Consider the following 27,293-nt stretch of genomic DNA (forward strand, 5'->3'; position numbering starts at 1 on the left):
CCAGGCTCCATGTGTGGGCTTGGTGTTGGCACTCCGGTTCCCTGGGGGCTGGGCAGTTGGTGGTTCCTCCCTGAGCCCCTTTCTCCTCTGTGTCTTTCAGTGAGCTCTTCTGCCAGGTAGGCCTGTGGCCTCGGGTGGCATAGGTGAGTGGATCCTGCTGGGGTCATGGGCCATAAGCCAGGCCACGGGGGGTCGCTGAGGGTCACTCTTCGGTCAACAAGGGTTTCCTTAGGGAGCCACCCTGAATCCCCACCAGGGACAGATGGCTTCTCTAGAAGGGTGGCTTTTTTGGAAATTGATCCCAAGAAGGACTCCATCTCTAAATCCTGCGGGGGTTATGGAGGTCCAGGCAGGAAAGGGTTCCTTCAACCCAATGCAGTGCAGCTCCTAGCTTAGACTTCGTGCATGGGTCAGGCCTGGAGACCTGCCCAGGACATGTGAGGGGGTCCACAGGGTCTCTGGGAGTTACAGGTTTTATGTGGGATCTCTTAGTCCCTGAGGCTTGTGGTGGGGAGGGCGATTGGGCTTACAGAGTCAGGTCATAAAGATTCAAAAGTCATGCTCAACCCATGGCCCTGATGGGACCGATCCTATTGAGCAGTGGGGCATCACAGTGGTGCCTCCTTGAGTATGGTGGGGTGGCGTGGCCTGAGTGGGGTCGGTCCAAGGCTGAGCTCTGGCAGTCACCTAGTGGTTGGCCCTGGGAATCGTGGGTTTTGGGCCGAAGGTGCAGCCCACATTCCATTGGAGGTCATCCCACACCAAAGTGGAGTGGCTGGAAGGGTGGCATCTTGTGGTAGAAGGCCACTGTCAAGGGTTCTGTGCCTGCAATTTGCTGCTCAGGTTGCTTCTGAGCCATGGGGTTACCTCCAAGGTGGTGGGGTCTTGAGCTGAAGGAAAGGAGAGGACATAATGTGGCCCCTGATTGGCCAAGCATGGCCCAGCTCTGTTGGGGAGGTGTGCAGTCCATGAATGGGGACCCAACAGAGAAAGCACGTGGCCCTGGGGCCCCAGGATGCAATTTTTGGTGTGACCCTGTAGAGGACACCTGGACGGGTGCATTCTGTGCCCAGGGGCAGCCTATGTGACTGCCAGGTCTGCAGTGGCACATGGCATCCAGGCCAGCCTCCTTGGTTTGCAGTGAGCTGGTTGATGGCCCTGGCCCTGCCCAGTATCCCAGCACGGCCCAGAGTCATGTCGGGGAGCTGGCGCGGGCAGTAAAAGTGCTCTAGGATCCTGCAATAGGGTGCAGCCAGGGCGTCTTGCTTGAATTCCATGACCTGCCTGCCCTGTCCTTCCAGGATTCAGTGGCAGGGAGGGCCAAGGGTTCCCCACGATCATGACTGTCACTGTTTTACATGGATCTCGTCTCATGAGTCCAGGGAGAGAGAGCCTGTGTGAGCCAGCATCCCTGCCCACTTCCGTGCATGGAGGTGTGAGGCGCTGTTTGGACACCCTGTCCCCCATCCCTCCAGATGGTGACCCTGGAGGAAGACTTGCATCTGGCCCACTGGCCCCGGGCCTGTGTCCCTCAGCCAGGTGCTCAGGCCCTGGTGAGCTGAAGCTCAGGCCCTTCCTGGCACCCTGGTCTCCTGCACTAAGCTGTGGTGAGCACATCTGGGTCCCACTAGATGCATATGTAGGGGGTGGAGGGTGGTGCCCTGGGTGGGGTCAATGATGAGAATCTTATATTGTCTTGAAGAGAGGTGATGACTTAAAAATCATGCTCAATAGGATTACGCTGAGGCCCAGCCTAGATGAGAATTTTGAAAGTGGATGCTGGGATTTTAGGGTCCCTGGCAGGGCCACTGTATTTTGGCTGGAGGCCTGGAGCCCTGAAGGGCATCTTTGAGGTACCCAACTCTGTCTCCGCACTCTTCTGTAAGGCAGCTCAGGCTCCCTGTGTGGGCTTGGTGTTGGCTCTCCGGTTCCCCGGGGTAGGGCAACTTGCTGGGTCCTTCCTGAGCCCCCGTTCTTCCCTTGGGTCTTGTGTCTTTCAGTGAGCTCTTCTGCACAGGTGGGGCCCCCTGTCATTGATACATATAGGTGAGTTCATTCTCTGGGCGTCATGAGCCATGAGTCAGGCCACTTGGTCTCACCGATGATCAGCCTTGAGGAGAGGAGGGTTTCCTCAGGGAGCTGACATGAATCCCCACCAGGGAGGGATGGATTCTTCAGGACGCTGGCTTCTTTGGAATTAGCCCCAGGACAGTTCCTTCCCTGAAGCTCTGCAGGGGTGACAGTGGTCCAAGCAGGAAAGGGTTCCTTCAGTCCCATGCAGGGCAGCTCCTAGCTGAGACTCACTGTGCAGGTCTGGCCTCGAGGACTGCCCAGGCCATGTGACAGGGGCCAGAAGGGCTCTGGGGTGCCACAGGGGTTACACGAGAGTTATCTTTCCCTGGAGAGGGTTGCATGAATGGGCCCATGGGGTCAGGCCATGGAGATTCAAGGATTGCCCAATCATGGCCCTAAATGGGCTGACCCTCTTGGGTAATGGGCCATCTCAGGGGCGCCTCTTTGGGCCTGGTGGGGGATGGTGCTATTTCCCTGGGTGTGGGTCAAGGGTGAGCTCTGGCCAGTGCCTGTTGGTGCTGCAGGCTGGCCCTAGACCTCATAGGCTTTGGGCCATGGGGACAGCTTGGGTCATGCTTGGGGTCAACCCTTTCTGGATGTTGAATGGTGGCTTCCTAAGGCGGGAAATCCCCCTGTCAAGCAGTCTGTCTTGGGAATTTGCCACCCAGGCTGCTTCTGAGCCATTGGGTCACCTCCAGGGTGTGTAGGGCTGGATGGAGATCCACAGGAGAAAGCATGTAGCCATGGGGCCTCAGGCTGCAATTTCCAATGTGGGCTTGGAGAGAGTGCCTGGTTGGGTGCCAACCACACCCAGGGGCAGACTATGCAACTGCTAGGTCTGCAGCGGCACCTGGCATCAGGACCAGCCTCCTTTGTTGGCCATGGGGTGGTTGGTGGCCCTGGCATGTGCCCAGTGGTTTCTGTCCAGCCCTGGGGTCATGTGGAGCAGCTGGAGTGGGCAGTGGAGGTCATCCTGAGGTCTGCAGTAGGGCGCAGCCCAGGTATCTTGCCTGAGCCCAGTGACGCGCACGCTCTGTCCTTCCAGGGTTTGGTGGTGGGGAGTGCCAAGGCGCCTTGTGTCCGGGACAGGTCAGTATTTCACATGGATCCCAGCACATAGGTCCTCCTCCTGTCCCTGCAGATGATGAGCCTGAAGGAAGACTTGCATTTGTCCGACTGTGCCCCAGCCAGAGGCCATGAGCCAGATTTCCAGGCCCTGTTGCACTGGTCTCCTGCATGGAGCTGGTGAGCCCATCCGGGTCCTGCTGGTTGCACGCATGTGGAGGGGGTGTCCAAGGTTGGGTCAATGATGAGAATCTTATATTGTCCTGAAGAGAGGTGATGACTTAAAAATCATGCTCAATAGGATTACGCTGAGGCCCAGCCTAGGGGAGAATTTTGGAAGAGGACACTGGGATCCTAAGGTCACCGGCAGGGCCACTGTATTTTGGGCTAGAGACCTCAAGGCCCTGAAGGGCATCTTGAGGGGGTCCAACCCTGTCTCTGCGCTCCTCTGTGAGGCAGCCCTGGCTCCTCATGCAGGCTTCTAGTTCCCTGGGGTGGGGCATGTTGGCAGCTCCTCCCCGAACCCCTCTACTCCCCTTGTGTCTTTCAGTGAGCTCTTCTGCGCAGGTGGGCCCTTAGGCATTGACTGGCATAGGTGAGTGGATCCTGCTGGGGTCGTGGGTCATGAGCGTGGCAGAGTGGGGTCTCTGAGTGTCTGCCTACGGGCCATGAGGGTTTCCTAAAATAAATATTGACCTGAATTCCCACTGGGGATGAGTTCTCCAGAAGGGCTGCTTCCTTGGGAATCGAACCCAAGGAAAATGCCTGTCCTGCAGCCCCATAGCAGTGATAGTGGTCCAGGTAGGAAAGGGTTCATTCAGCCCCACGCAGGGCAGCTGCCAGCTGAGACTCAGTGCATTGGTCAGGCCTCAAGGACTGCCCAGGACACATGAGGTGGCCACAGGGCTCCGGGACCCTATGGGGGTCTTATGGGGGGCTTTTCATCCATAAAGAGTGGTGGGCAATTGGGCCCATGGGAGTTATGTCACGGAGTTTCAAGAATCGCACCCCACGCATGCCGCTGAATGGGACCGACCCTGTGGAGCAATGGGCATTCCAATGGCACCTCCTTGAGTCTAGTGGCAGGTGGTGCTGTTTTCCTGGAGTTAAGTCAAGACTGAGCTCTGGCCAGTGCCTGGTGATGCTGCAGGCTGGCCCTGGACCCTGTGGGCTTTGGGCCATGGGGACACCTTGGGTCATACTTGGGAAGGTCAACCTTCCCAGAGGTTGAATGGCAGGAATGGTGGCTTCCTAAGGTGGGAAGCCCCCTTGTCAAGCAACCTGTCCTGGGAATTTGCCACCTAGCTGCTTCTGAGCCATGGGGTCACCTCCAGGGTGGCGGCATCTTGGGCCCAAGGAAAGGGGAGCACACCATGTGTCCCAGATAGGTTGAGTGTGGCCCTGCTCTGTGTTTGGGAGGTATGCAGGGCATGGATGGGGACCCATCAGAGAAACTATGTGGCCCTCAAGCCCCAGGCTATGATTTCTGGTGCACCGTTGGCCAGGGAGGGGCAGGCTCTTGGCTGACAAGTCTACAATGGCGCATGCCATCCGGGCCAGCCTCCTGATAGGCCATGAGCTAGTTGGTGGCTGTGGCCCTTGCCTAGTGGTCCCAGGGTAGCCCTAGCTTTGTTCAGGGCAGCCAGTGGGTCAGTGGAGGTGCTCTCAGGACCTGCAGTGAGGCATAGCTGGGGCTTCTTGTGCGAGACCAGTTACCCACCTGACCTGACCTTCCAGGGTTTGGTAGCGGGGAGGGCCAAGAGTGCTCTGTGCCCATGTCTGTGATGGATCAGTGTTCCGCATGGATCCCATCACATGGGTATTCCTTACTCACCTTTCCTGCATGAAGTAATGAGACCCTATTTGGACACATGTCCTCCTGCTGTCCCTCTAGATGGTGAACCCAGAGAAAGACTTACATTGGGCCCAGTGTCTCTGGACCAGTGTCCGTCAGCCATTGTCCAGCCCCTGGTGCACTGAAGCTCAGGCCCTTCCTGGCATCCTGGTCTCCTGCACTGAGCTGTGGTGAGCCCATCTAGATCCCACTGGATACATGCGTAGCAGGGTTGGGGGGCTTCGGTTGGGTCAATGATGAGAACCTTATATTGTCCTGAAGAGAGGTGATGACTTAAAAATCGTGCTCAATAGGATTACTCTGAGGCCCAACCTTGCTGAGAATTTTGGAAGAGGACCCTGAGATCTTGACATCCTTGGCAGGGCCACTGTATATTCGGTTGGAGACCTTGAAACCCTGAAGGGCATCTTGGCCGCCCCCAATACTGTCTCTGTGCTTCTCTGTGAGACAGCCCAGGCTCCCTGTGTGGGCTTGGTGTCAGTGTCCCATTCCCTGGGTGTGAGGCAGGTTGGCGGCTCCTTCCTGAGTCCTCGTTCTCCTTTGTGTCTTTCAGTGAGCTCTTCTGCTCAGGTGGGTCCCCTGGCATTGACTGGCATAGGTGAGTGGAACCTGCTGGCATCATGGTCCATGAGCCAGGCCACATGGGGATGCCGGTTTAGCCTTTGGGACAGGAGAGTTTCCTCAGTGAGCTGGGGAATCCCCACCAAGAAGGGTTGGGTTCTCCAGGAGGGCCACTTTCTTCCAAACATGGAGGACATCTTCTATGAAGACCTGCAGAGGTGATGATGGTTGAAGCAGCAAAGAGTTTCTTCAGCCCCATTAGGGCAGCTCCCAGATGAGACTCTGCATGGGTCAGGCCTGGAGAACTGCCCAGGCCACTTGCAGGGTGCCACACAGGCTTAGGGGCACCACAGGGGTCATACAGGAGCTCTCAGTCCTTGGGGTTGTTGCGGGGGTGGTGACTGAGTGGTCAGGCCCACAGGGTCAGGCCTTAGTGTTTCAAGGTTCACGCCCACCCATGGCCCTGAATGGGCCTGACACTGTTGAGCAGTGAGTCATCCCAGTGGCGCCACATTGAGCCTGGTGTGGGTGCATCGCTGTTTCAACGGGGTTGGGTCAAGGTTGAACTCTGGCTGGCTCCTGATGGTGATGCAGGCTGGCCCAGGGACTTGGCTTTGGGCCATGTCAGCAGCCCACCACATCTTGCTGGGGGCCATGCCTTTCCTGAGTTCCAGTGTAAGGATGGGTGGCCTCTTTAGGTGGGAAGACCCGCTGTTGAGGGCCCTGTCCCAGGAATTTGCTGCCCAGGCTGCTTCTGAGCCATGGCACCTCCAGGTGGCGGGGTCTTGGGCCCAAGGAATGGAGAAGACACCATGTGGCCTCCGATTGGTCCAGTATTGCCTGGCTTTGTGTTTGGGCAATGGATGGGGCGTGGATGGGGACACATCAGAGAAAGCACATAGCCATGTGGCCCCAGGCTGCGATTTCCGATGTGCACTTTGAGAGGGCACCTGGTTGGCACCCACCATGCCCAGGGGCAGGCTATGCAACTGCCAGATCTGCAATGGTGCCTGGTGCCTGGCATCAGGACCAGCCTTTTTTTGTTGGCTGTGAGCTGGTTGGTGGCCCTGTACTGTACCCAGTGGTCTTTGTGCAGCCCTGGGGTCATATGGAGTAGCTCACATGTGGAGGGGAGGTTATCCTGAGGCCTGCAGTAGGCACAGCCCAGGCATCCTGCTGGAGCCCAGTGACCCACCTACCCTGTCCTTCCAGGGTTCAGTGGTGGGGAGGGCCAGAGGTGCCCGTATCCATGACAGGTCAATATTTCACATGGATCCCAGCACATGGATCCTCCTCCTGTCCCCCCAGATGGTGAGCCCAGAGGAAGACTTGCATTGGGAGGTTATCAGCCAGAGGCTCAGGCCCTATTGGAACAAAACTTGGGCCCTTTCTGATGCCCTGGTCTCCTGCATGGAGCTGGTGAGCCCATCCGGGTCCTGCTGGTTGCACGCATGTGGAAGGGGGTGTCCAAGGTTGGGTCAATGATGAGAATCTTATATTGTCCTGAAGAGAGGTGATGACTTAAAAATCATGCTCAATAGGATTACGCTGAGGCCCAGCCTAGGGGAGAATTCTGGAAGTGGACACTGGGATCCCAAGGTCACCGGCAGGGCCACTGTATTTTGGGCTAGAGACCTCAAGGCCCTGAAGGGCATCTTGAGGGGGTCCAACCCTGTCTCTGCGGTCCTCTGTGAGGCAGCCCTGGCTCCCTGTGCAGGCTTGGTGTGGGTGCTGTAGTTCCCCAGGGTGGGGCATGTTGGTGGCTCCTCCCTGAACCCCTCTACTCCCCTTGTGTCTTTCAGTCAGCTCTTCTGCCCAGGTGGGTCCTTTGGTATTGACCAGCATAGGTGAGTGGGTCCTGCTGGGGTCATGGGTCATGAGCGTGGCAGAGTGAGGTCACTGAACATCCCCGCCTTTGGGCCATGAAGGTTTTCTATAAGTATTGACCTGAATTCCCACTGGAGATGAGTTCTCCAGAAGGACTGCTTCCTTGGGAATTGAACCCAAGGAGGATGCCTATCCTGAAGCCGGCAGGGGTGATGGTGGTCCAGGCAGGAAAGGGTTCCTTCAGCCCCATGCAGGGCAGCACCCACCTGGGACTCGGTGCGTCAGTCAGGCCTCGAGGATGCCCAGGACACATGAGGTGGCCACAGGGGCTCCGGAGCCCTGCAGGGTCTCGTGGGGGCTTTTAATCCACGAAGAATAGCGTGCGATTGGACCCATGGGAGTCATGTCACAGAGTTTCAAGGATCGCACTCCACCCATGCTCCTGAATGGGCCCGGCCCTGTGGAGCAATGGACCATCCCAATGGTGCCTCCTTGAATCTGGTGGTGGGTGGTGCTGTTTCCCTGGAGTTAGGTCATGACTGAGCTCTGGCCGATGCCTCTTGGTGCTGCAGGCTGGCCCTGGACATTGTGGGCTTTGGGCCATGGGGACAGCTTGGGTCATGCCTGGGTTCACTCTTTGCAGAGGTTAAATGGCGGGAAAGTTGGCTTTGTCAGGTGGTAAATGCCCCTTTTGAGCAACCTGTCCTGGGAATCTGCCACCCAGGCTGCTTCTGAGCCATGGGGTTATATCTCCAGGGTGGCGGCCTCTTAGGTCCAAGGAAAGGGGGGCACACCATGTGTCCCCGGATTGGTTGAGTGTGGCCCGGCTCTGTGTTTGGGAGGTGTGCAGGGCATGGATGGGGACCCATCAGAGAAACTATGTGGCCCTGGAGCCCCAGGCTGTGATTTCTGGTTCACACTGGGACATGGGCAGGGGCAGGCTCTCGGCAGTGGCGCGTGGCATCCGTGCCAGCCTCCTGTTTGACCATGAGCTGGTTGGTGGCCCTGGCCTATGCCCAGTGGTCCCAGGATGGCCCTGACCTCGTTCAGGGCAGCTGGCGGGCAGTGGAGATGCTCTTGGGACCTGCAGTAGGGTGCAGCCTGGGCTTCCTGGGTTTGGTGGCAGGGAGGGCCAAGGGTGCTCCGTGTCTGTGTCCCTGACAGGTCAGTCTTCCAAATGGATCCCATCACATTGGTGATGGGTATCCCCCACTCACCTTCCTCACATGGAAGCATGAGGCCCTATTTGGACACATGTCCTCCTCCTGTCCCCCTAGATGGTGAACCCAGAGGAAGACTTGCGTTGGGCCCAGTGTCTCTGGGCCTGTGTCCATCAGCCACGTGCCCAGCCCCTGGTGCACTGAAGCTCAGGTCCTTCTTGACGCCCTGGTCTCCTGCACTGAGCTGTGGTGAGCCTGTCTGGGTCCCACTGGATGTATGTGTGGGAGGAGGTTGGCTTCAGTTGGGTCAATGATGAGAACTTTATATTGTTCTGAAGAGAGGTGATGACTTAAAAATCATGCTCAATAGGATTACGCTGAGGCCCAGCCTAGGTGAGAATTTTGGAAGAGGACACTGGGATCTCGAGGTCCCTGGCAGACTGCTGTATATTTGGTTGGAGACCTCAAGGCCCTGAGGGGTGTCTTGGTGCCCCCCAACCTTGTCTCTGTGCTCCTCTGTGAGGCAACCCAGGCTCCCTGTGGGGGCTTGGTGTCAGAGTCCCATTCCCTGGGGGCGAGGCAGGTTGGCGGCTCCTCCCTGAGTCCCCCTTATCCTTTGTGTCTTTCAGTGAGCTCTTCTGTCCAGGTAGGCCCCCTGGCATTGACTGGCATAGGTGAGTGGCATCTGCTGGCGTCATGGTCCATGAACCAGGCTGCGTGGGGTTGCTGGTTCAGCCTTTGGGACAGGAGGGTTTCCTCAGGGAGCCGGGGAATGGGTTCCCCACTAGGGAGGGATGGGTTCTTCAGGAGGGCCGATTTCTTCCAAATGGGTCCCATGGAAGACATCATCTCTGAAGACCTGCAGAAGTGACCATGGTTCAAGCAGCAAAGAGTTTCTTCAGCCCCATGCAGGGCAGCTCCCAGATGAGACTCTGTGCATGGGTCAGGCATGGAGAACTGCCCAGGCCACCTGTGGAGTGCTACACGGGCTTCGGGGCACTACAGAAGTCATGTAGGAGCTCAGGGTTGTTGCGGGGGTGGTGACTGAGCGGTTAGGCCCACAGGGTCAGGCCTTAGTGTTTCAAGGTTCACGCCCACCCATGGCCCTGAATTGGCCTGACGCTGTTGAGCACTGAGCCATCCCAATGGCGCCACATTGAGCCTGGTGGGGGTGCGTTGCTGTTTCAACGGGGTTGGGTCACAGTTGAGCACTGTCCGGCTCCTGATAGTGCTGCAGGCTGGCCCGGGAACTTAAGGGCTTCAGGCAAGGTCAGCAGCCTGTGTCCTTCATGGGGGGGTCACGCCTTTCCTGAGTCCCAGTGTAAGGATGGGTGGCCTCTTTAGGTGGGAAGGCCCGCTGTTGAGGGACCTTGTTGAGGAATTTGCTGCCCAGGCTGCTTCTGAGCCGTGACATCACCTGCAGGTGGCGGGGTCTTGGGCCCAAGAAATGGAGAAGACACCATGTGGCCCCTGATTGGTCAAATATGGCCTGGCTCTGAGTTTGGGAGGTGTGTAGGACATGGATGGGGACGCACCAGAGAAAGCACGTAGCCATGGGGCCCCAGGCTGAGATTTCCAGTATGCACGTGGAGAGGGTGCCTGGTTAGGGGTCACCATGCCCAGGGGCAGGCTATGCAACTGCCACATCTGCAGCAGCTCCTGGCGTCAGGACCAGCCTCCTTTGTAGGCCGTGAGCTGTTTGGTGGCCCTGGCCCATGTCCAGGGGTCTCTGTGCAGCCTCGGGTTCATGTGGAACAGCCGGCGTGGGCAATGAAGGTTATCTTGAGGCCTGCAGTAGGCACAGCACAGGTGTCTTGCCGGAGCCCAGTGACCCACCTGCCCTGTCCTTCCAGGGTGTCATGGCGGGGAGGGCCAAGGGTGCCCCATGTCCATGACAGGTCAGTATTTCACATGGATCCCATCAAATGGGTCCTCCTCCTGTCCCCCTGGATGGTGAACCTGGAGGAGGCTTGCATTGGGCCCACTATGCCCAGGCCAGAGGCCATCTGCCAGGTGCCCAGGCCCTGTTACACTGAACCTTGGGTCCTTCCTGGTGCCCTGGTCTCCTGCATGGAGCTGGTGAGCTCATCTGAGTCTGGCTGGATGCATGCTTGGGGTGAGGGGTGCTCTAGGTTGGGTCAATGATGAGAACCTTATATTGTCCTGAAGAGAGATGATGACTTAAAAATCATGCTCAATAGGATTACGCTGAGGCCCAGCCTAGGTGAGAATTTTGGACGTGGACACTGGGAATCATGAGGTCCCCAGGCAAGGCCACTATATTTTGGGCTAGAGACTTTAAAGGCCCTCAAAGGCCTCTCAGGGGTACCCAACCCTGTCTCTGTGCTCCTCCATGAAAAATACCAGGCTCCCTGTGTGCACTTGGTTTGCCCCACCTGTTCCCCAGAGGCAGGGCACATTGAGGGCTGCTCTCTGAGCCCCCGTTCTCCCCTGTGTCTTTCAGTGAGCTCTTCAGCTCAGAAGGGCCCCTTGGCCTTGACCCGCATAGGTGAGTGAATCCTGCTGGTGTCATGGGCCATGAGTCAGGCTGCGTGCTCTCCCCGAGGGTCAGTCTTCCAGACAGGAAGGTTTCCTCAGGGAGCTGACCTGTGTCTCCACTGGGGAGGGATGGTTTCTCCAGGAGGGCAGCTTCCTTGGGAATCGTACCCAAGACCTTGCCTTTCTGAAGACCTGCAGGGTAACAGTGGTCCAGGCAGGAAAGTGTTCCTTTGGCCCCACTCAGGGCAGCTTCTGGCTGAGACTGTGCGTGTGTCAGCATGGAGAACTGCCCAGGCCACATGATGGGGTCACAGGGCCTCCGGGGCATCACAGGGATCACGCAAGAGCTCTCTTTCCCTGGAGAGGGGTGCCTGAATAAGGTCATGGAGTCAGGCCATGGACATTGAAGGATCGCCCAACCATGGCCCTAAAAGGGCTGACCCTTTTGAACAGTGGGCCATCCCATAGCATCTCTTTGAGCTTGGTGGGGGACAGTGCTGTTTCCCTGGGTGTGGGTCAAGGCTGAGCTCTGGCGGATGCCTGGTGGTGCTGCGGGCAGGCCCTTGGACTTGTGGGCTTTAGGCCAAGTCGGCAGCCCTCGTCCTGCTGGAGGTTACCGCTTCCCCATGGGTGAGAGACTGGAAGAGTGGATCCTGAGGTGGAAAGGCCTGCTGTCAATGGTCCTGTCTCAGGAATTTGCTGCCCAGGCTTTTTCTGTGCTATGGGGTCATCTCCAGGGTGGCGGAATCTTCGGCCTAAGGAAAGGAAACGGTGGACCAGCTCTGTGTTTGGGACATGTGCAGGGCATGGATGGGGACCCATCACAGAAAGCACGGGGCCCTGGGACTCCAGGCTTCTATTTCAGGTGTGGCTTGCAAAGGGCACCTGGACAGGTGTCTGTCTGTAATGCCCAGGGCAGGCTATGCTGCTTCCATGTCCACAGTGGCACATGGCTTCTGGGCCAGCCTCCTCAGTTGACCATGAGTTGGTTGGTGACCCTGGCCCATGCTCAGTGGTCCCAGAACAGCCCTGGCATCATGCAAAGGGGAAGCCAGAGGGGACGGTGGAGGTGCCCTTAAGGTCTGCAGTAGGGCACAGCCTGGGGGTCTTGCCCAAGCCCAGTGACCTCCCTGACCTGTTTTTTCAGGGTTTGGTCGTGGGGAGGGCCAAGGGTGTCCCGTATCCATGACGAGTCAGTGTTTCACATGGATCCCATCACATGGGTAACCCTTACCCTCTTCCCCACATGCAGGCGTGAGGCCCTGAGTGGACATGTGTTCTCCTTCCATCCCCCCAGATGGTGAGCCTGGAGGAAGACTTATGTGAGGCCCAGTGGAGCCTGGCCAGTGTCCGTCAGCCAGGTGCTGAGTGCCTGGTGCGCTGAAGTTCGGGCCCTTCCTGGCACCCTGGTCTCCTGCACTGAGCTGTGGTGAGCACATCTGGGTCCCACTGGATCCATGCGTAGGGAGAGCTGTGCTCTCGGTTGGGCCAATGATGAGAATCTTATATTGTCATGAAGAGAAGTGATGACTTAAAAATCATGCTCAATAGGATTACGCTGAGGCCCAGCCTAGGGGAGAATATTGGAAGACCATGCTGGGTCCCACTGGATCCATGCTTGGGGAGGGGGGTGCCCTGGGTTGGGTCGATGATGAGAACCTTATGTTGTCCTGAAGAGAGGTGATGACTTAAAAATCATGCTCAATAGGATTACGCTGAGGCCCAGCCTAGGGGAGAATTTTGGTAGAGGATGCTGGGATGCTCAGATGCCTGGCAAGGCCACTGTATTTTGGGCTAGAGACCTGGAGGCCCTGAAGGCCATCTGGAGGGGGCCCAGCCCTGTCTCTGCCCTCCTCTGTGAGGCAGCCCAGGCTCCCTGTGTGGGCTTAGTGTTGGTGCTCCTGTGCCCGGGGGCAGGGCACGTGGGTGGCTCCTCCTGAGCCCCCACTCTTTCCTTGTGTCTTTCAGTGAGCCTGTCTGCCAAGGGTGGCCTCCTGGCATTGACCAGCATAGGTGAGTGGATCCTGCTGGGGTCATGGGTCCTGAGCCAGGCCATGTGGGGTTGCTGAGGGTCAGCCTTTGGGCCACGAGGGTTTCCCCCGGGAGCTGACCTGAATCCCCACCAAGGAGGGATGGTTTCTTCAGGAGGGCAGCTTCCTTGGAAATTTTACCTGAGGAGATGCCTTCCCCGAAGCCCTGCAGGGTTGATGATGGTCCGGATAGCAAAGGGTTTCTTCAGCCCCATGCAAGACATGGCCCAGTTGAGAGCTGGTGTGTGGGTCAGACCTTGAGGACTGAAGTGGGCCAGAGGGGCTCTGGGGTGCCATGAATGTCATGCGGGAGCTCTCAGTCCCCCAGTTTGTTCCGGGGTGTGGTGACAGGGTTGGGCTGTGGAGGTTCAAGGATCTCATCCCCACTGTTGCCCTGAGTGGGGCCAACCCTGTTGAACAACAGGCCATCCTAGTGGCATATATTCAGCCTGGTGGGGGTGGTGCAGTTTCAATGGGGTTGGGTCAAGGCTGAGATCCGGCTGGCGCCTGGTGGTGCTGCAGGCCAGCCGTGGGACCCATGGGCTTTGGGCTAGGGGGTCACCCTGCATCCCATTGGGGGTCACCCGTTCTCCGAGTTTTAGTCGCAGTAATGGTGGCATTCTGAGGTGGGGTGGCCTACTGTCCCTGTACCGAGAATTTGCCATCCTGTTTTTTCTGAGCCATGGGGTCACCTCCAGGGTGGCAGGGTCTTGGGCCCAAGGAAAGGAGAAGATACCGTGTAGCCATTGATTGTCCGAGTGTGGCCTGGCTCTGTGTTTGGGAGGTGTGTGGGATATGGATGGGGTCCCACCAGTGAAAGCACGTGGCCTGGGTCCCCAGCCTGTGATTTTCAGTGCACACCTGGAGAGGGTGCCTCAGCGGTTGCCCACCACGCCCAGGGGCAGGCTATGTGACTGCCAGATTTGCATGGTGCGTACCTTCCGAGCTATCCTCCTTGGTTGGCCGTGAGCTGGTTGGTGGCTGTGGCCCATGCCCAGTGGTCACAGGGCAGTCCTAGGATCATGCTGGGGAGCCAGCAGGGGCAGTGGAGGTGCTCTCTGGGCTGGTAGTAGGGCGCAGCCCAGGCATCTTGCCCGAACCCAGTGACCAGCCTGCCCTGTTTTTTCAGGGTTTGGTGACGGGGAGGGCCAAGGGTGCCCCACATAGATGACGGGTCAGTGTTCCACATAGATGACGGGTCAGTGTTCCACATGGACCCATCACATGGGTATCCTTTAACCCCTTTTCCACACAGAAGTGTGAGGCTCTATTTGGACACGTGTACTCTTCCTGTCCCCCCAGATGGTGAGCCCAGAGGAAGACTTGCTTTGGGCACAATGGCCCTGAGACAGTGTCTGTCAGCCGGGTTCCCAGCCCATAATGCGCTAAAGCTCAGGCCTTTCCCGGCGCCCTGGTCTCCTGCACTGAGCTTGGTAAGCACATCCTGGTCCCACTGGATTCATGCTTGGGGAGTGGGTGCCCTGGGTTGGGTCAATGATGAGAACTTTATATTGTCCTGAAGAGAGGTGATGACTTAAAAATCATGCTCAATAGGATTACGCTGAGGCCCAACCTAGGTGAGAATGTTGGAAGAAGACGCTGGGATCCCCAAGTCCCCAGCAGGGCTCCTGTATTTTGCGCTGGAGACCTATTGGCTCTGAAGGGCCTCTGTATGTGCCCAGCCTGTCTCTGCGCTCCTCTATGAGGCAGCCCAGGCTCCCTGTGCGGGTTTGGAGTCGGTGCTCCAGTTCCCTGGGCCGGGGAACATTAGTGGCCTCTTCCTGAGCCCCCGTTCTCTCCTGTGTTTTTCAGCGAGCTCCTCCGCCCCAGTGAGCCACCTGGCATTGACCATAATAGGTGAGTGGATCCTGCTGGGGTCATGGGCCGTTAGCCAGGCCATGTGGAGTTGCCGAGGGTCAGACTTTCAGCCACGAGGATTTTCTCAGGCAGCCGACCTGAATTCCCACCAGTAGGGCAGCTCTTTTGAGAATCGGACCCAAGGGAGACACCTTCCCTGAAGCCCTGCAGGGGTGATGATGGTCCAGGCAGGAAAGGGTATCTTCAGCACCCACGCAGCACAGCTCCTATCTGGGACTAGGTGCTCAGGTCAGGCATTAAGGACTGCTTAGGCCACAAGAGGGGGACAGAGGGACTTTAGGGCACCACAGGGCTCACACGGGAGCTCTGGGTGCCCGGTGTGTGGTGCACAAATGGGCCTCTTGGGTTGGGTCACAGAGATTCAAGGGTAGTACCCCACCACGGCCCTGAATGTGACCGTCCCTTTTGAGAAAAGGGTCATCCCAGTGGGTCTCCTGGAGCCTGGTTGGGAGGTGGCATTGTTTCCCGAGGGTTGGGTCAAGGCAGAGCTCTGGCTGGCACCTGGTGGTGCTGCAGGTCAGCCCTGGGACTTGTGGGCATTGGGCCAAGGGGGAGCCCACATCCCGCTGCAGGTCACCCTTTTTCCAACATCAGGTGTCTGGAAGGGTGGCCTCCTGAGGTGGGAAGTCCTGCGGTCAAGGGACCTGTCCTGGGAATTTGTCTCTCAAGCTTCTTCTCAGCTTTGGGGCCACATCCAGTGTGCAGGGTCTTGGGCCCAGGCAAAGGAGAGGGCACCATGTGGCTCCTCATTGGCCACGTGTGGCTGGCTCTGTGTGTGGGAGGTATGCAGAGTATGGATGGGGACCCACCTGAGGAAACATGTGACCCTGTGGCCCCAGGCTGTGATTTCTGTTTCACTCTTGGAGAGGGTGCTTGGACGCACGCTCTGCACACTCAGGGGCAGGCTATGTGACTGCCAGGTCTGTGCGGCTTGTGGCATCTGGGCAAACCTCCTTCATTGGCCATGTCCTGGATGCTGGCCGGGGTCTGTGCCAGTGGTCCCAGGGCAGCCCTCGGGTGATGCAGGGGAGCAGTTTTGGACAGCAAAAGTGCTTTGGGGTCTGCAATACAGCACAGCCTGGGCATTTTACTCAAGCCCAGTGACCCACCTGCCCTGTCCTTTCTGGGTTCGGTGGAAGGGAGGGCCAAAGGTGAACCCCATACTTGACGGCTCAGCATTTAACATCAAAGTCATCACACATGTCCATGGAGGGTGAGCAAGGGTGGGCTGGCACCCCCTACCCCCTTCCCTGCATGGAGGTCAGTTTGGATACACGTCCTCCTCCTGTCTCCCCAGATGGTGATCCCGGAGGAAAACTTGTGTTGGGTCCGCTGTCTCTGGGCCAGCGTCAGTCATGCAGTTGCCTAGTCCCCAGTGTGCTGAAGCTCAGGCCCTTCCCAGAGCTCTTGGCTCCTGCACTGAGCTGTGGTGAGCCCATCTATGTCCTGCTGGATGCATGCGTAGGGAGGGGGGTGCCCTGAATTGGGTCGATGATGAGAACTTTATATTGTTCTGAAGAGAGATGATGACTTAAAAATCATGCTCAATAGGATTACGCTGAGGCCCAGCCTAGAGGAGAATTATGGACGAGGACGCTGGGATTCTGAGGTCTCCAACAGAGCCACTGTATTTTGGGCTGGAGACCTTGAGGCCCTGAAGGGCATCTCTGGGGTGCCCAGCCCTGTCTCTGCGCTCCTCCATGAGGCAACCCAGGCTCCCTGTGCTGACTTAGTGTCCGGGCACCGGGTCCCTGGGGGCGAGGTGCTATGGAGGCTCCTTCCTGAGCCCCTGTTCTCCCTCATGTCTTTCAGTGCGCTCTTCTGCCCAAGTGGTCCCCCTGGCCTTGAGCCACATAGGTGAGTGGAACCTGCTGGTGTCATGGGCCATGAGTGATGCAGCATGGGGTCCCTGAGCTTCAGCCTTTGGGCCACTAGGGTTTTCTCACGGTGCAATCTAATCCCCACCAGGGAGGGATGGTTTTTGCAGGAGGGCCACTTCTTGGAAATCTGACCCAAGGAGCATCCCTTTCCCGAAGCCCTGCAGGGGTGATGGTGGTCCAGGCAGGAAAGGGGGGTTCCTTCAGCCCCACGCAGGGCAGCTCCCAGGTGAAACTTGGTGGGCAGGTCAGGCCTACAGGACTGCCCAGAGCTCATGGGGAGGGAGGCACAGGGGGTGCGATGCACCCTGGAGGTCACACTAGAGTTCTTTCTTGCTAGAGACGGGTGAGTGATTGGGCCCCCACGGTCAGGCCATGGAGATTCAAGGAATGCTTTACACCCATGGCCTTGAATGGGACGTCTTCGTGGGACCTCCTTGAGCCTGGTGAGGGATGGTGCAGTTTCAATGTGGTTGGGTCAAGGCTGAGCTCTGTCTGGTGCCCGGTGGTGCTGCCGGCCGGCCCTGGGACTTCTGGGCTTTGGGCCAAGGCAGAAGCTCCCGTTCTGCTGGGGACAACCCTTCTGTGAGGTCCAGTAGCAGGAACAGTATCCTCCTGAGGTGGGAAGGCCTGCTGTCAAGGAACCTGTCCTCAGAATTTGCTGCCCAGGCTGCTTCTGAGCCATGGGGTCACCTCCAGGGTGGCAGGGTCTTGAGCCCAAGGAAGGGAGTAGACACCATGTGTGGCCCAGCTCTGTGTGTTGGATGTGTGCAGGGCATGGATGGAGACCCATCAGATAAAGCACATGGCTCTGGAGGCCCCCAGGCTTGGAGAGGGCACCAGGGCTGCTGTCCACCATTGCCAGGTTCAGGCTCTGGGACTCCTAGGTCTGCAGCGGCTCTTGGAGTCTGGGCCAGCCTCCATGGTTGGCCAGGAGTTAATTGGTGGCCCTGTCGTGTGCCCCATGTCCCCAGTATAGCCGTGGGGTCATGTAGGGGAGCCAGCCCGGGAAGTGGAGGTGCTCCTGGGGCCTGTAGTAGAGTGCAGCCCAGGCATCTTGCCGGAGCCAAGTGACCAGCTTGCCCTGTCTTTCCAGGGTTTCGTGGCAGGGAGAGCCAAGGGTGCCACATGTCCATTGGGTCAGAGTTCACCTGGATCCCATCACATGGGTATCCCTTGGCCCCTTGCCTGCGTTGATGTGTGAGGTCCTGGTTGCACACGTCCTCTTCGTGTCCCTGCAGATGGTGGGCCTGGAGGAAGACTTGTGTTGGGTTTGCAGGCCTAGGGCCAGTGTCCGTCAGCCAGATGCTCAGTCCCCTGTGCACTGAAGCTCTGACCCTGGCGCCCTGGTCTCCTGCACTGAGCTGTGGTGAGCACATCTGGATTCCTCTGGATGTTTGTGAGGGTAGGGGGTTCCCTGGTTTGGGTCGATGATGAGAACCTTATATTGTCCTGAAGAGAGGTGATGACTTAAAAATCATGCTCAACAGGATTACGCTGAGGCCCAGCCTAGGTGAGAATGTTGAAGAGAGGATGCTGAGATCCTGAGATTTCCGGCAGGGCCCCTGTATTTTGGGCTGGAGACCTTGAGGCTCTGAAGGGCATCTCAGGGGGGCCCAACCCAGTCTCTGCTCTCCTCCATGAGGCAGCCCGTGCTCCCTGTGTAGGATTGGTGTCCAGGTTCTGGTACCCCAAGGGTGGGGACTTTTGGGAGCTCTTTGCTGACCTGTGTCCTCCCTTGTGTCTTTCAGTGAGCTCTTCCACCCAGGCGGGCCCCCTGGTATTCACTGGCATAGGTGAGTGGATTCTGCTGGTGTCCTGGGCCATGAGCCAGGCCATGTGGGGTCAAGGGTCAGCCTATGGGATACTAGGGTTTCCTCAGGGAGCCAACCTGCATTCCCACCAGAGAGGCATGGGTTCTCTAGGAGAGAGGGTTTTTTGTGAATCGGACCTTAGGAAGATACCTTCCCTGAGACCTGCAGGGGTTCCAGTGGTCCAGGCAGGAATGGTTTCCTTGAGCCTCACCCAGGGGAGTGCCCAGCTGAGACTCAGTGCTCAGGTTAGGCCTTGAGGACTACCCAGGCCACATGAGAGGGCCAGAGGGGAGTTCTTGGTCCCCTGAGTGTGGTGTGTGAATCTGCCTGTGGGGTTGGGTTGTGGAGACTCAAGGATGGCGCCCCACCCACGTCTCTGATAGAAATCATCCCTGCTGAGAAATGGGCCATCCCAGTGGGCTTCCTGGAGCCTGGTGGGGGTGGTGTCGTTTCCCTGGTGTTGGGTTATGAACGGGGACCCACCGAGAAGTCACGTGGCTCTAATTTCCATTGCGTACTTGGAGAGGGCGCCCACCACCCTTAGTGGCAGGCTCTGTGACTGCCAGGTCTGCAGTGGTTTCTGGCATGAGGACCAGGCTCCTTGGTTGGCCATGAGCTGGTTGGTTGCCCTGGTCCCTCCCGCGTGATCCTGCTGCAGCCCTAGGGTTGTTCAGGGGAGCCGGCCCGGGAAGTGGACATGCTCTCCTGGCCTGCAGTAGGGCGCACCCCAGGCATCTTGCCCAGCCCAGTGACCCACTTGCCCTGTCTTTCCAGGGTTTGGTGGCAGGGAGGGCCAAGGATGCCCTGCATTGATGATAGGTCAGTTTTCTATGTGGATCCCATCACATGGGTATCCCCTACCCACCTTCCCTGCATTGTTAGGTGAGGCCCTGTTGGGACCCATGTCCTCCTCCTGTCCTCCAGATGGTCAGCCTGGAGGAAAACTTGTATTGGCCCTGGAGGCCCCAGGCCAGTCTCCGTCAGCTAGCTCCTCAGCTCCCAGTGCGCTGAAGCTCAGACCCTTCCTGATGCCCTGGTCTCCTGCACTGAGCTGTGGTGAGCACATCTGAGTCCCGCTGGATGCATGTGTGGGGAGGTGGGGTGCCCTGGGTTGGGTCAATGATGAGAACCTTATATTGTCCTGAAGAGAGGTGATGACTTAAAAATCATGCTCAATAGGATTACGCTGAGGCCCAGCCTAGGGGAGAATGTTGGAAGAGGACACTGGGATCCCGAGATCCCTGGCAGGACCACTGTATTTTGGGCTGGAGAGCTGGAAGCCCTGATGGGCATCTGTAGGGTACTCAACTCTGTCGCTTCGCTCCTCCATGAGGGTCCCCAGGCTCCCTTGCGGGTTTAGTGCTGGGGCTACTTTTCCCCGGGGATGGGGCAGGCTGGCTCCTTCCTGAGCCTGTGTTCTCCCCTTGTGTCTTTCAGTGAGGTTTTCCACCCAGGTGGGCCCCCTGGCATTGATCAGCATAGGTGAGTGGATCCTGCTGGGGTCATGGGTCATTAGCTAGGCTGTGTGGGGTTGCTGGGTTCAGTCTTTGGTCCATGAGGGTTTTCTCAGGCACCTGACCTGAATTCCCACCTGGGAGAGATGAGTTCTCCCTGAGGGTTGCTTTTTTGAGGATCGGACCCAAGAAGGATGCCTTTGCTGAAGCCCTGCATGGGTGACAGTAGTCCAGGCAGTAAAGGGTTCCTTCACCGCCATGTGGGGCAGCCTTCAGCTGAGACTCAGTGCTCAGGTCAGGTCTTGAGGACTGCCCAAACACATGAGGGGAGCCAGAGGGGCTCTGGGTGCCATGGGGTCACATAGGAGCTCTCAGTCCCCGGAGTGTGGTGTGTGAATGGACCTGTAGGATTGGGTCATGGAGATTCAAGGATTGCGCCTCACCCATGGCCCTGAATGGGACCGTCCCTGTTGAGCAATTGGCCATCCCGGTGGGTCTCCTGGAGTCTGTTTGAGGGTAGCATTATTTCCCTGGGGTTGGGTCAAGGTGGAGCTCTGGCTGGCATCTGGTGGTGCTACAGGTCAGCCCTGGGACTTGTGGGCTTTGGGCCAAAGGGCAGCCCTCATCCCACTGGGGGTCATCCTATCTCCGAGGTCCAGTGTTGTGAGGTGTGGCGTCCTCAGGTGGGAATGCCCATTGTGAAGGGACCTGTCCCAAGATTTTGTTGCTCAGGCTGCTTGGGAGCCATGGTGTCACCTTCAGAGTAGTAGAGTTTGCGCCCAAGCAAAGGAGAGGGCACCATGTGGCTCCTAATTGGCCACCTGTGGCTGGCTCTGTGTGTGGGAGGTATGCGGAGTATGGATGGTGACCCACCAGAGAAAGCACATGGCCCTGTAGCCCCAGGCTGTGACTTCTGGTGCATGCTTGCAGAGTGCACCTGCACACACACCTCACACCCAGGGGCAGGCTATGCAACTGCCAGGTCTGCAGCAGCACATGGCCTCTGGGCCAGTCTTCTTGGTTGGCCATGAGGTGGCTGGTGGCCCTGGCCTGTGCCAACTGGTCCCAGGAAGTCCTTGGGTCATGTGGAGGAGACCTCTTGGGCAGTGGAGGTCTCTCAGGGCCTGCTGTGTGGCACAGCATGGGCATTTTGCCCGAGCCCAGTGACCTACCTGCCTTGTCCTTCCAGGCTTTGGTGGCAAGGAGGGCCAAGGGTCCCGTGTCGGTGATGATTCAATATTTCACTTGGATCTCATCACATGTGTCCATGGAGGATGACAGTGCATGAGCTGGCACCACCTACCTCCTTCCCCACATGGCGGTCATTTTGCATACATATTCTACACCTGTTCCCCAGATGGTGAGACTGGAAGAAGAATTGCATCCCACCTGCTGTTCCTGGGCCAGTGGCCAGCAGCCAGGTGCCCAGCACCTGGTGCGCTGAAGCTCTGGCCCTTCCTGTCGCCCTGGTCTCCTGCACGGATCTTGGTGAGCACATCTAGGTCCTGCTGGATGCATGCATAGGGAGCGGGGTGCACTGTGTTGGGTTGATGATGAGAACCTTACATTGTCCTGAAGAGAGATGATGACTTAGAAATCATGCTCAATAGGATTACGCTGAGGCCCAGCCTAGGTGAGGATTTTGGAAGAGGACACTGGGATCCTGAGATCCCTGGCAGGGCCAAACTTATTTTGGACTGGAGAACTTGAGGCCCTGAAAAGTGTCTCGGAGGGTCCCAACTCTGTCTCTGAGCACCTCTGTGAGGCAGCCCAGGCTCCCTGTGTGGGCTTGGTGTCCTGGCTCTGGTTTCCCGGGGGTGAGCCATGTTGGCGGCTCCTTCCTGAACCCCTCTACTCCCCTTGTGTCTTTCAGTGAACTCTTCTGCCCAAGTGGGGCCTGTGGACTTAAGTGGCATAGGTGAGTGCATCCTGTTGGGGTCATGGGCCATAAGTGAGACAGAATGGGGTCATTGAGAGTCAGCCTTCCAGCCACTAATGTTTTCTCAGAGTGCCAACCTGTTTTCCACTGGGGAGGGAACGTTTCTCCAGGAGAGTCACATCACTGGGAATCTGACCCTAGAGAACGCCCTTCGTGAAGCCCTGAAGGGGTGATGGTGGTCCAGGCAGGAAAGGGTTCCTTCTGCCCAACACAGGGCAGCACCTAGCTGAGACCTGGTGCTCTGGTAAGGCCTTGAGGACTGCCCAGGCCACATGAAAAGTGCAGGATGGGCTACAGGGTGCCACAGGAGTTACAGGGGAGCTCTTGGTCCCCAGAGTGTGGTGTGTGAATGGGCCCATGGGGTTGAGTTGCAGAGATTCAAGGACCCTGCCCAACTCATGGCCCTGAATGACCATCCCTGTTGAGCAATGGGCCATCCCAGTGGGTCTCCTAGAGCCTGGTGGGGGACAGTGTTGTTTCCCTGGGGTTGGGTCAAGGCCGAGGTCTGGCCGGTACCTGATGGTTCTACAGGCCAGCCCTGGGACTCGTGGGCTTTGGGCCAAGGGGCAGCCTGCATCTCGCTGGGGGTCACCCTTTCTTTGAGGTTGAGTGTCGTGAAGGGTGGCCTCCTGAGGTGGGAAGGCCCACTGTTGAAGGACCTCTACTGGGAATTTGTTGCTCAGGCTGCTTGGGAGCCATGGTGTCACCTGCAGCGTGTGGCATCTTGGGACCAAGCAAAGGAGAGGGCACCATGTGGCTCCTGATTGGCCATGTATGGCTGACTCTGTGTCTGGGAGGTGTGTGGAGTGTGGATGGAGATCCACCAGAGAAAGCAAGTGACCCTGCAGCCTCCGGCTGTGATTTCTGGTGTACTCTTGGAGAGGTCACCTGTATACATGCCTACCACGCCCAGGGGCAGGCTGTGCCACTGCCAAGTCTGCAGTGATGCTTGGCATCTGGGACAGCCTGCTTGGTTGACCATGACCTGGTTGGTGGCCTGGGGCTGTGACCATTGGTTCCGGGTCAGGCCTGGGGTCATGCGGGGGGCGCCATTTTGGGCAGTGGAGGTACTCTCGAAGTCTGCAGTATGGCAGAGCCTGGGTGTTTTGCCTGAACCCAGTGACCTTCCTGCCCTGCCCTTCCTGGGTTGAGGGGGAGGGAGGGCCAAGGGTGCCCTGCATCAGTGATGAGTCAGTATTCTCATGGATCTCATCACATGTGACCATGGAGGGGGCCCAAGCGTAAGCTGGCACCTGCCACCCCTTCTCCCCATGGAAGGTGGTCACATGTCCTCCACCTGTGCCCCCCTTTTCCTTGGCCAGTGCCCATCAGCCAGGTCCCAGCCCTTGGTGCGCTGAAGCTCAGGCCCTTCCTGGCACTGTGGTCTCTTGCACAGAGCTGTGGTGAGTACTTCCAGGTTCCACTGGATGTTTGTGAGGGGAGGGGGTCCCTGATTTAGGTAAATGATGAGAACTTTATATCGTCCTGAAGAGAGGTGATGACTTAAAAATCATGCTCAATAGGATTACGCTGAGGCCCAGCCTAGGGGAGAATTCTGGAAGTGGACACTGGGCTCCCAAGGTCACCGGCAGGGCCACTGTATTTTGGGCTAGGGATCTCAAGGCCCTGAAGGACATCTTGAGTGGATCCAACCCTGTCTCTGCGCTCCTCCATGAGACAGCCCTGGCTCCCTGTGCGGGCTTGGTGTGGGTGCTCTGGTTCCCTGGGGTGGAGCATGTTGGCAGCTCCTCCCTGAACCCCTCTACTCCCCTTGTGTCTTTCAGTCAGCTCTTCTGCCCAGGTGGGCCCTTTGGCATTGACTCGCATAAGTGAGTGGATCCTGCTGGGGTCATGGGTCATGAGCATGGCAGAGTGGGGTCACTGAGCATTTCCTAAGAGCATTGACCTGAATTCCCACCAGGGATGAGTTCTCTAGAAGGGCTGCTTCCTTGGGAATTGGATCCAAGGAGGATACCTATTCTGAAGCCTGGCAGGGCTGTTGGTGGTCAGGCAAGAAAGGGTTCATTCAGCCCCACTCAGGACAGCTCCCAGCTGAGACTCAGTACGTCGATCAGGCCTTGAGGACTGCCCAGGTCACGTGAGGTGGTTGCAGGTGCTATGGGGGTCTCACAGAGGCTTTCCATCAGAGGACAGGGATGGGTGATCAAGCCCATGGGAGTCATGCTATGGAGTTTCAAGGATTGCCCCCTGCTCCATGCCCCTGATGGGACCAATCCTGTTGAGCAGTGGTGCCACCTTGAGTCTGGTGGTGGGTGGTGCTGTTTCCCTGGGGTTAGGTCAAGGCTGAGCTCTGGCCAGCACCTCTTGGTGCTGCAGGCTGGCCCTGAACCTCATGGGCTTTGGGCCATGGGGACAGCTTGAGTTATGCTTGGGAAGGTCAACCTTCCTAGAGGTTGAATGGAGGGAATGGTGTCTTCCTAAGGTGGGAAGGCTCCCTGTCCATTAACCTGTCCTGGGAATTTGCCACATAGGCTGTTTCTGAGCCATGGGATCACCTCCAGGATGGTGGCATTTTGGGCCCAAGGAAAGGGGAGCACACCATATGTCCCCAGATTGGTTGAGTGTGGCCCAGCTCTGTGTTTGGGAGGTGTGCAGGGCATGGATGGGACCCATTAGAGAAACTATGTGGCCCTGGAGCCCCAGGCTGTGATTTCTGGTTCACACGGGACATGGGCAGGGACAGGCTCTCAGCAGTGGCACGTGGCATCCGTGCCAGCCTCCTGTTTGACCATGAGCTGGTTGGTGGCCCTGGCCTATGCCCAGTGGTCCCAGGGTGGCCCTGACCTCGTTCAGGGCAGCTGGCGGGCAGTGGAGATGCTCTTGGGACCTGCAGTAGGGTGCAGCCTGGGCTTCCTGGGTTTGGTAGCAGGGAGGGCCAAGGGTGCTCCGTGTCCGTGTCCCTGACAGGTCAGTCTTCCAAATGGATCCCATCACATTGGTGATGGGTATCCCCAACTCACCTTCCTCACATGGAAGCATGAGGCCCTATTTGGACACATGTCCTCCTCCTGTCCCCCTAGATGGTGAACCCAGAGGAAGACTTGCGTTGGGCCCAGTGTCTCTGGGCCTGTGTCCATCAGCCACGTGCCCAGCCCCTGGTGCACTGAAGCTCAGGTCCTTCTTGACGCCCTGGTCTCCTGCACTGAGCTGTGGTGAGCCTGTCTGGGTCCCACTGGATGTATGTGTGGGAGGAGGTTGGCTTCAGTTGGGTCAATGATGAGAACTTTATATTGTTCTGAAGAGAGGTGATGACTTAAAAATCATGCTCAATAGGATTACGCTGAGGCCCAGCCTAGGTGAGAATTTTGGAAGAGGACACTGGGATCTCGAGGTCCCTGGCAGACTGCTGTATATTTGGTTGGAGACCTCAAGGCCCTGAGGGGTGTCTTGGAGCCCCCCAACCTTGTCTCTGTGCTCCTCTGTGAGGCAACCCAGGCTCCCTGTGGGGACTTGGTGTCAGAGTCCCATTCCCTGGGGGCGAGGCAGGTTGGCGGCTCCTCCCTGAGTCCCCCTTATCCTTTGTGTCTTTCAGTGAGCTCTTCTGTCCAGGTAGGCCCCCTGGCATTGACTGGCATAGGTAAGTAGCATCTGCTGGCGTCATGGTCCATGAACCAGGCTGCGTGGGGATGCTGGTTCAGCCTTTGGGACAGGAGGGTTTCCTCAGGGAGCCGGGGAATGGGTTCCCCACTAGGGAGGGATGGGTTCTCCAGGAGGGCCAATTTCTTCCTAATCGGTCCCATAGAGGACGTCTTCTCTGAAAACCTGCAGAGGTGATGATGGTTCAAGCAACTAAGAGTTTCTTCAGCTCCGTTAGGACAGCTCCCAGATGAGACTCTGTGCATGGGTCAGACCTGGAGAACTGCCCAGGCCACTTATGGGGTGCCACACAGGCTTAGGGGCACCACAGAAGTCATGCAGGAGCTCTCAATCCTTGGGGTTGTTGCGGGGGTGGTGACTGAGCGGTTAGGCCCACAGGGTCAGGCCTTAGTGTTTCAAGGTTCACGCCCACCCATGGCCCTGAATGGGCCTGACGCTGTTGAGCACTGAGCCATCCCAGTGGTGCCACATTGAGCCTGGTGGGGGTGCGTTGCTGTTTCAACGGGGTTCGGTCACAGTTGAGCTCTGGCCGGCTCCTGTTGGTGACGCAGGCTGGCTCAGGGACTTGTGGGCTTTGGACCAGGTCAGCAGCCTGTGTCCTCTTGCGGGGGTCATGCCTTTCCTGAGTCCCAGTGTAAGGATGGGTGGCCTCCTTAAGTGGGAAGGCCCGCTGCTGAGGGATCTTGTTGAGGTATTTGCTGCCCAGGCTGCTTCTGAGCCATGACATCACCTCCTGGTGGCAGGGTCTTGAGCCTGGAGAAGGAATGGAGAAGACACCATGTGGCCCCTGATTGGTCGAATATGGCCCGCTCTGAGTTTGGGAGGTGTGTAGGACATGGATGGGGACGCACCAGAGAAAGCACGTAGCCATGGGGCCCCAGGCTGAGATTTCCGATGTGCGCTTTGAGAGGGTGCCTGTTGGGCACCCCCCCATACCCAGGGGCAGGTATGCAACTGTCAGGTCTGCAATAGTGCCTGGCATCAGGACCAGCCTTCTTTGCTGGCTGTGAGCTGGTTGATGGCCCTGGCCCATGCCCAGGGGTCTGTGCAGCCCTGGGGTCATGGGGAGCAGTCATGGAGGTCATCCTGAGGCCTGCTGTAGGTGCAGCCCAGGTGTCTTGCCCAAGCCCAGTGACCCACCTGCCTTGTCCTACCAGGGTTCAGTGGCAGGGAGGGCCAAGGGTGCCCCATGTCCATGACAGGTATTTCCCTTGGATCCCATCAAATAGGTCATCCTCCTGTCCCCCCAGATGGTGAGCCCTGAGGAAGACTTGCATTGGCCCGTTGTGCCCAGAGCAGAGGCCATGAGCCAGGTGCTGAGGCCCTATTGCACGAAAGCTCTAGTCCTTCCTGGTGCCCTGGTCTCCTGCATGGAGCTGGTGAGCCCATCTGGGTCCCACTGGATGCATGAATGGGGAGGGGGGTGCACTGGGTTGGGTCAATGATGAGAACCTCATATTGTCCTGAAGAGAGGTGATGACTTAAAAATCATGCTCAATAGGATTACACTGAGGCCCAGCCTAGGTGAGAATTTTGGAAGTGGACACTGGGCTCCCAAGGTCACTGACAGGGCCGCTGTATTTTGGGCTAAAGACTTCAAGGCCCTGAAGGGTATCTTGAGGGGGTTCAACCCTGTCTCTGTG

General features: G+C 57.9%; 2 protein-coding genes, 1 long non-coding RNA gene and 16 other non-coding genes across 28 annotated transcripts; all 19 read left to right on the forward strand.

Moving 5' to 3' along the window:
* Positions 1-99: 99 nt before the first annotated feature.
* LOC105719965 (uncharacterized) lies at positions 100-16,805 on the forward strand. 10 transcript variants are annotated; one of them, XM_064367813.1, is made up of 15 exons: positions 100-143; positions 1,476-1,607; positions 3,215-3,318; positions 3,689-3,733; positions 5,547-5,591; positions 7,357-7,373; positions 8,659-8,790; positions 9,171-9,215; positions 11,006-11,050; positions 12,338-12,469; positions 13,009-13,053; positions 14,373-14,503; positions 14,883-14,927; positions 16,246-16,377; positions 16,761-16,805. In XM_064367813.1, exons 3-10 carry the CDS (start codon positions 3,215-3,217, stop codon positions 12,364-12,366), a joined length of 462 nt encoding a protein of 153 aa, XP_064223883.1. In that variant the 5' UTR covers positions 100-143; positions 1,476-1,607; the 3' UTR covers positions 12,367-12,469; positions 13,009-13,053; positions 14,373-14,503; positions 14,883-14,927; positions 16,246-16,377; positions 16,761-16,805. The 10 variants fall into 10 exon arrangements, 9 of the variants coding, with proteins under 9 accessions (XP_064223883.1, XP_064223884.1, XP_064223882.1 ...); XM_064367814.1 differs by lacking the exons at positions 16,246-16,377; positions 16,761-16,805 and adding an exon at positions 15,543-15,895; XM_064367812.1 differs by lacking the exons at positions 11,006-11,050; positions 12,338-12,469; positions 13,009-13,053; ... (2 more) ...; positions 16,246-16,377; positions 16,761-16,805 and adding an exon at positions 10,279-10,999.
* Positions 1,669-1,750, forward strand: LOC135271187 (small nucleolar RNA SNORD115). Its single transcript, XR_010339290.1, has one exon. It is a non-coding gene; the product is annotated as a small nucleolar RNA SNORD115 (small nucleolar RNA).
* On the forward strand, positions 3,374-3,455 carry LOC135271188 (small nucleolar RNA SNORD115). Its single transcript, XR_010339291.1, has one exon. It is a non-coding gene; the product is annotated as a small nucleolar RNA SNORD115 (small nucleolar RNA).
* LOC135271110 (small nucleolar RNA SNORD115) lies at positions 5,221-5,302 on the forward strand. The gene has a single exon (XR_010339223.1). It is a non-coding gene; the product is annotated as a small nucleolar RNA SNORD115 (small nucleolar RNA).
* LOC135271189 (small nucleolar RNA SNORD115) lies at positions 7,030-7,111 on the forward strand. The gene has a single exon (XR_010339292.1). It is a non-coding gene; the product is annotated as a small nucleolar RNA SNORD115 (small nucleolar RNA).
* Positions 8,846-8,927, forward strand: LOC135271193 (small nucleolar RNA SNORD115). The gene has a single exon (XR_010339296.1). It is a non-coding gene; the product is annotated as a small nucleolar RNA SNORD115 (small nucleolar RNA).
* Positions 10,677-10,758, forward strand: LOC135271186 (small nucleolar RNA SNORD115). The gene has a single exon (XR_010339289.1). It is a non-coding gene; the product is annotated as a small nucleolar RNA SNORD115 (small nucleolar RNA).
* On the forward strand, positions 12,526-12,607 carry LOC135271211 (small nucleolar RNA SNORD115). The gene has a single exon (XR_010339314.1). It is a non-coding gene; the product is annotated as a small nucleolar RNA SNORD115 (small nucleolar RNA).
* LOC135271204 (small nucleolar RNA SNORD115) lies at positions 12,683-12,764 on the forward strand. Its single transcript, XR_010339307.1, has one exon. It is a non-coding gene; the product is annotated as a small nucleolar RNA SNORD115 (small nucleolar RNA).
* On the forward strand, positions 14,559-14,640 carry LOC135271190 (small nucleolar RNA SNORD115). Its single transcript, XR_010339293.1, has one exon. It is a non-coding gene; the product is annotated as a small nucleolar RNA SNORD115 (small nucleolar RNA).
* On the forward strand, positions 16,434-16,515 carry LOC135271207 (small nucleolar RNA SNORD115). The gene has a single exon (XR_010339310.1). It is a non-coding gene; the product is annotated as a small nucleolar RNA SNORD115 (small nucleolar RNA).
* Positions 16,806-17,227: 422 nt separating the features above from the next.
* LOC135271083 (uncharacterized) lies at positions 17,228-21,322 on the forward strand. Its single transcript, XR_010339208.1, has 4 exons — positions 17,228-17,271; positions 18,577-18,621; positions 20,077-20,121; positions 21,283-21,322. It is a non-coding gene; the product is annotated as an uncharacterized LOC135271083 (long non-coding RNA).
* On the forward strand, positions 18,250-18,331 carry LOC135271209 (small nucleolar RNA SNORD115). The gene has a single exon (XR_010339312.1). It is a non-coding gene; the product is annotated as a small nucleolar RNA SNORD115 (small nucleolar RNA).
* Positions 19,753-19,834, forward strand: LOC135271185 (small nucleolar RNA SNORD115). Its single transcript, XR_010339288.1, has one exon. It is a non-coding gene; the product is annotated as a small nucleolar RNA SNORD115 (small nucleolar RNA).
* A 38-nt stretch (positions 21,323-21,360) lies between the features above and the next one.
* Positions 21,361-27,258, forward strand: LOC135271067 (uncharacterized). Its single transcript, XM_064367757.1, has 9 exons — positions 21,361-21,373; positions 21,459-21,581; positions 21,967-22,011; positions 23,355-23,435; positions 23,817-23,861; positions 25,074-25,205; positions 25,586-25,602; positions 26,880-27,029; positions 27,244-27,258. Exons 1-9 carry the CDS (start codon positions 21,361-21,363, stop codon positions 27,256-27,258), a joined length of 621 nt encoding a protein of 206 aa, XP_064223827.1.
* On the forward strand, positions 21,638-21,719 carry LOC135271114 (small nucleolar RNA SNORD115). The gene has a single exon (XR_010339227.1). It is a non-coding gene; the product is annotated as a small nucleolar RNA SNORD115 (small nucleolar RNA).
* LOC135271117 (small nucleolar RNA SNORD115) lies at positions 23,490-23,571 on the forward strand. The gene has a single exon (XR_010339230.1). It is a non-coding gene; the product is annotated as a small nucleolar RNA SNORD115 (small nucleolar RNA).
* Positions 25,261-25,342, forward strand: LOC135271194 (small nucleolar RNA SNORD115). Its single transcript, XR_010339297.1, has one exon. It is a non-coding gene; the product is annotated as a small nucleolar RNA SNORD115 (small nucleolar RNA).
* Positions 27,086-27,167, forward strand: LOC135271202 (small nucleolar RNA SNORD115). Its single transcript, XR_010339305.1, has one exon. It is a non-coding gene; the product is annotated as a small nucleolar RNA SNORD115 (small nucleolar RNA).
* Positions 27,259-27,293: the final 35 nt, after the last annotated feature.

The sequence above is a fragment of the Aotus nancymaae genome, unplaced genomic scaffold (genome assembly GCF_030222135.1).
Source record: "Aotus nancymaae isolate 86718 unplaced genomic scaffold, 86718_ANA_hifiasm-v0.15.2.pri h1tg000075l, whole genome shotgun sequence".
NCBI lineage: Eukaryota > Metazoa > Chordata > Mammalia > Primates > Aotidae > Aotus > Aotus nancymaae.